Source organism: Branchiostoma floridae, chromosome 11 (genome assembly GCF_000003815.2).
Source record: "Branchiostoma floridae strain S238N-H82 chromosome 11, Bfl_VNyyK, whole genome shotgun sequence".
In the NCBI taxonomy this organism is placed as follows: Eukaryota; Metazoa; Chordata; class Leptocardii; order Amphioxiformes; family Branchiostomatidae; genus Branchiostoma; species Branchiostoma floridae.
In genome coordinates this window covers 19,908,318-19,914,407 of record NC_049989.1, presented here as the reverse complement: position 1 = coordinate 19,914,407, position 6,090 = coordinate 19,908,318, and the positions used below count along the sequence as shown (strand labels likewise).

Genomic DNA, 6,090 nt, shown 5'->3' with positions numbered 1-6,090 from the left:
AGCGCCATGTTATTCCCGGTCCCAGCGTCTTGTCCCTCCGCGAAAGACCCGTAGTCCAAGGCCCCTATGATCTGCACTCCTCCACCCATCTTGCAATCCGTCTTGAATCTGTTGTTGTTGTTGAAATAAGAACGTCTTGAGCGGGACACCGCCATTGTAAACGTGAAAAATACTCGTCGTCCGTAGAAAATATGCCGGCTGTTTCCTGTGTCCTCCGGTCGCTGACTGATGACGAAGCCAGAGCAGTCTGCTCTATATAAAGTTTCCGCAGTGATGTCATACTTGGATGTAAAGGAGGCCGGCGATGACGTAGAACAACCCTTCAAGGTGACAGCTGCCAATCTTGTGCTTATGAGTCACGCGCTCCAGAGGTGTCCTACATTCGCTGCGACGATTATTTTATCAAAACTTCCCCTTTAATATGGCTAGGAGAGAGTTGGAAGACATATCAAGGACGAAAGTTGCGTTTAGAAGGTCATTTCTGGACGGATATCTTAGAAAGAAATGTTGTGGGATTCCACCATGCCGGTTCCTGTGTTGCCGGAAGTGACCGCCCAGGAGTGACGTCATGACAATGGCATTTCAGACTATCACACTACATTATTTGGGGGCGTAATTCCAAACTTTACAATATAATATTGCAGTAATATAACAATTACGTTTACTCAAAGAAGGCAACAAATGTTCATAATTTGTTAGAACACAAATAATTTTCGGTTTAAAGATCCTTTAATACATATTCTCTTCATTTGTAAAAATTCACCCTATTGAACTAATGAACTAGTCCAGACAAAATTCAGATTGCTTTTTTTTGTTTTATACATTCAAATAAAAGCACGACAACAGTGATTTCATGTGAATCACGATATTACGTGTCTATTCTCACTAAGTATACCATTTTCGTTAAAAACTGCTTCGCCATCTGGTTTTTCGTATTTGAAAAAATCACCCCTTCCAACCAAATGGACTAGTCTGAGGAAAACATGGCTGCCCACATGTGTTCTTCAAGTAGTTCTGAAGATGAGGACGAAAAACAACGTCTACAAGAAGCTGTATTTGATGTTGCGACCTGTACAGGTGATACGTAGTAACTAGTAGTACTATAGAATGTCTTTAGATATTTCAAAGTGTGCTACCATTCTACTTAGTCTCGTATTTTACAGACGGAAAGGGGCGTGGTGCATGGTGCACATGGCATGTTTTAATACCAAGTTAAGTTTACATGTACATGTAACGTTACATGTATGATCAGGGAGGTTAACATATATTTATTAGGTTATTTCAACCTTATTGGTATGATAAACATGTGTATAATACGATGTATGATCTATTATATATATTTTTTGCTAAACCATTATGCATTCTAGAGCCATCTAAATCCTCCAGGAAAGATGAGAAAGGGAAACAAGTTTCACAGAAACGCAGTCTCAGGCAAGTTGCCAAGTTGCTTTTGTAAACATTTTTGATCGATACTATTACTAAGATAATGTTATAACCAAGTTAATCTGTTTATGATAGTGTTTGCATATGCCATTCCCATGAAGGTTTTGCTCTCCAGAATGTTACATAATTAATGGGCCTTTAAATCCATAACTGTGTATCCTCTATTTCTTGACAACACCAGGAGAGTAGAACAGGAAGATGAGGAAGCCTACAGTACAGGTATATCTGGGGAAGTCAGAGACTTTGTGGCCAAAAAGCTGACTTCATTTCTAGACAGGTAAGTATTGATTTATTATAACTAATATAAAATTCTGCAGTAAGTTTTTTTTTTTAAACAAAGAAAGGAAGCCACCACCACCCCCTGTAGTGTCTGTATTCATTCTCCTTTCTGTACAGATGTGGCCATACTTTTCAACGTTTGGTGAAACTCTCATTCTGATCTGTCAGAGTCCTGTGTATTTGTCCTTCTGATTGGTTCATTATTTTGAAAATTATTAACAAATAACAACCGGCAACTATTTAATACCACATTGTTAATGATTTTCCACCTGTTACGGTATGCCATAACCAACATGAAATGGGGCCTTCTAGCTGATTCGTTAACGTCCCCTGGCTATATATCTTAGATTAAGTCTTGTCTCTCTGTAGCTGTATCACAGACCTGGATCGCAGTCACAGTTACACAGAGATGACAAGTGCTGATGAAGGAAGAGACTGCGGTATGTCATTCCCACTGGTTTGTCCTATTAGTTGCAGTGAAAGTTATCTTTTGTATGTTATCAACTATTTAAACTAAGCCCACCTACATTATGGCACAAAAATTTTATGCCATAATGTAGGTGGGCTAAGTTTTTCCATATATGTTAGTGTATGTTTTATTTTTAAAGGCTAAAGAGTTTGGAAAAGGTCAGATGTTTCAGACAGGATCCTCTGTCTGACTTCAGTCATTGATAAAGGACAGCAGATACTGTATGAACCATTTGAAACATCTCCAAATTCTATCCAGTTGCTTGAATAACTGTTATCTTGCCTATAGATATTCATTGATGTAATAGTGTAAATGACATGCTAGACCCAATATGTTGACTCATTAATACCTGTAGAAATCCATATATGTCTGTTTAGTTGCACTGTAAGTAGTTGTTATACATGTAGACCATACGAAAGTTGCTGTACTATTGTCGTGTCAATAAAGATTTCATTGTAACGTGGTCTGTCACTTGCCAGGTTTCAGGGTATTCTCCAGCTCTGACCCTGCTGCACCAGTGAACCTGAGCGGAGTGACTCCTCAGGTCAGGAGGAGGAGACCAGTGGAGAGTTCCTCCTCAGGAGACAGGTGGGGTCTCACACAGGAGTTTCTTTTTAAATATCAATAGTTAAGCCACTTTTTGGTGATACCGAAGGGGTGGAGCCAGAAGGTTTTACACTCAGGGCTGTGTCTAGCTTTCAAGTTTTTGTCCTACTTATTGTTTGGAAGCCCATATTGTCATATCTATGATTTTACGTTTACAAGAATACCTTTTTGTCATTTCCATGTCATAAAGTTCTGATTTTTTTTGACGAAGGGAATGAAATTTTTGTCTTTTTTAACAAACAAACTTCTGTTCATAGACAAAGGGACAGGTCATCAAAACAGCTCTGATTACAACTGAGTTGCAAATGTTCTAGAAATACCTGCATGCACTCCCAGGGGAATTTGTTTTTGCTAATTTGGGCAAATGAATCTTTCAAAAGTACTATCAACTGAGTTGAAGCCAACTAATATTATCTTTCCTACTGAAAATGACAAAGAAAATGTTATGTATTCTTCCCTTTAGTTTGGGAATGTACTACCAGTTATGTGACTATGTCCCAACATAACTAATATGCATGAAAATATATGTTAGTACATGCACACATGGTAAAAATGTGTTCATTTTGCATGTGTCATTCATGTAGTGATTCTGAGGAAGAGAAGGCCAGACTAGCAGAGGCGGCAGTTACCCATCAGGACATTCTACAGTCTTCTGCCCCCATACAAGTAACGGCCACTCCACACAGCAATAGCGATTCAGCATCTACACAAGAAAAGGTGGTATCTAGTACCACAAACACTGTCAGCAATAGGTCTTCTGATCAATCAGCACCTAAGAAAAAGAAGAAGAAACGCAAGGAAACATCTGTTCAGAGGACTGAAAACACTTGTGCATCCGTCAATGATGAAGATGACTCTGAGCAAAAATCAAGAAAGAAAAAGAAGTCAAAACTGAAAAGGAAAGATTTGACGGCTGAAGAGTTACATCTGGGTCAAAGTAAAGAGGAACAAGAAAATGGACATGGTGAAGAAGAGAGCAAACTTGCACAACATTCCATTTTGTTGAAGAAACACCAGAAGAAAGGGAAACACCAGAAACACCAGAAAAAGAAAAGGAAAAAGATTGCAGATGACAGTTGAATATGATATAGTCCAGAAATTGGCTTTTGATAACTTACTCTATATACATTTGTAGACAAAAAGTAAACGTCAATTGACAGTTTTCTTATGTTTGTGACAATATTGTTATACTCTTATTAAAAGTTGATTTCTCTTTGATGGGGCTGTATCAATTTGTGTTTGAACTTAAGCTGTCAATCCGTTTTTTTTTTTTTGTCATTTATGTTTTTTCTTTCCTTGATCAATCCATCACAAGGGTATTACCTGAGATGACAATTTTAGAAAAGATATCCCAAAAAAAGCTCCTTTTTCTCTGTCTTTGGAAAATAAAGATGCCTATTCTAGTTTTCCATTTTTTGTTTCAATCTGTTTTTTCTTCGAACAGGGCTGTTTTTTTTTTAAATTTTAAATGGGAGTTCGTGATTTTCAACGTTGACTAGGCTACATTCTCTTATGACAAATGCCCTTAAAAAAAAAAAAAAGCAGGCCTGTTTGAGGACGGAGGCTATGTAACTTCCACACATGTGATTGACAGCCATTTCCACAACCTTTTTAACAACAATTTTTCTTATTTTGGTCAAAATTGCAGGACTGCTATTGTGGCATTGCCACAGTGTCCTTATGTTGTAAGTGTAAATGGAGGAATGTTGTTTGGGTCTGTTTGTGTGCATGCAAGCGTATCCAGCACATCTTAAGAGCCTCCGGGCAATGAAGTTACTGTCATTTAGCACAATCCAATATGAATTTTCTTCATTACTTTTACAAATCCTTATCTTGCATAATTCACATATCATTACGTTCAAAGTTAAGCACAACTAAAAAAATCATGGAAATCCAAGTAAATCAGATTTCAATGCCTGCAACTAAAACGCCCCCTGCAGTTCAAAAGAAAGTTGCTAGCCGGCCCAAACGTCTATCCCATCTTTCCTAACACAAGAGCAATCTACCGTTCGAAAATCATGTCTAGAATACGAGGTACCAAACACGGAAGTTCCGCCGCAATACCTTAGAATGTCGCTTGGGGGCTCTAATCTAACCGTTTCTTTATTTTACGAACCCTAACCAACATTACAAATATCGTCAAGATCCATCCACAACTTCTAGAGTTATTCTGTTCACAGATAAACAGACGCGCACACCCGGAAACACAATCTTCGCGAAGGTAATCAACAAAGCGTTTCTAGATCTGATCCGTGTCCACAACTGGAATGCAGTACTGGGGCGAAGGTTTTTGTGCGTATGATGGCCAACAATCGGTAGTTATGAGTTGCAACCGAAGGTAAGTTTGACCCTAGCACTTCTGCGTTCTAGTGAGAAATCATGCTGTAACGCACAGAGACGTCGGATCTCTGGCGGAATACGAAAGAGGTAAAAACTTCAACGACAACGGTGTGTCATGTTTAAGGTGGTGTCACATTCTTTGTGCGATTTTCTGTAGTAAACAAGACTCACAAAGCCGACCGTTGACAATGACCTACTCATTCTCCTGTAATATATTTTTATCATACGACAGCTGAATGCCGTACAGCACATCCATGACTGTCCAAGGAACGCCTCAGGCATTTTCAATGTCGTACACCTGTCTAATGACGAATATGTCCGTACCGTACCGTACGGTACAACCTGTAGCGTTGAACACAATCGACAAGGTCTAACTTGAACAAGACCCTCTCAGTAGTGGTAGAAAGGACTAGGGTTCCTGTGGATTTTTCCGTGCTTAACGTTATATGTTTATTAGAATCAAACTGTAGTGTAGACCAGGTCACGGTCGGGGAGTACTTCCTTGCTGCTGTTGCCCGTGGCAAAATTCTTGGCCAGTTTAAGGTAGAATTCAACGAGCGCAAAGTATTGTCATTGTGTTGTTTATCACAACAGCGAACAGGCAACCCTCGCGCCACGGGTCTTTGATTCTGGTTCATTCTGTGTGACGGTCATGGTTACTCATCCATCCAATTGTAGCTCGTGTCACTTGTTTAGTTTAGGTCGAACTGTTTTTCTGGGTTTTGAGCGGCACGTACTACTAAAACAGCATGGGACCCTTACAGTAAAAAAGACAAAGATAAACTGGAAATGGTACATATTACAGAACCAAGCTGACAGACTCTGTACGAACAACTCCATGTAGTGTACAAAATAACTAGTAAACTATTCATTTTTCCTTCGAACTACCGTAGTGTAGAACTCGTTGTCATCACCAAGTACTGTAGACGTATCCTCATTAAGCAACGCTTACG

General features: G+C 39.2%; 1 protein-coding gene across 1 annotated transcript; it reads left to right on the top strand.

Moving 5' to 3' along the window:
- Window positions 1-822: 822 nt before the first annotated feature.
- Window positions 823-3,877, top strand: LOC118425351. The gene is made up of 6 exons (XM_035834160.1): window positions 823-1,077; window positions 1,368-1,431; window positions 1,625-1,720; window positions 2,092-2,162; window positions 2,671-2,779; window positions 3,382-3,877. The coding sequence occupies exons 1-6, from the start codon at window positions 984-986 to the stop codon at window positions 3,875-3,877; spliced, it is 930 nt and encodes a 309-aa protein (XP_035690053.1). The 5' UTR covers window positions 823-983.
- Window positions 3,878-6,090: the final 2,213 nt, after the last annotated feature.

What these genes read in the sequence shown, in the direction of transcription:
- LOC118425351 (XM_035834160.1), top strand. Translation starts at nt 984, where the DNA reads ATGGCTGCCCACATGTGTTCTTCAAGTAGTTCTGAAGATGAGGACGAA. An exon ending in CTGACTTCATTTCTAGACAG is followed by an intron (nt 1,721 to 2,091) that starts GTAAGTATTGAT and finishes GTCTCTCTGTAG; the next exon opens with CTGTATCACAGACCTGGATC. An exon ending in AGTTCCTCCTCAGGAGACAG is followed by an intron (nt 2,780 to 3,381) that starts GTGGGGTCTCAC and finishes TCATTCATGTAG; the next exon opens with TGATTCTGAGGAAGAGAAGG.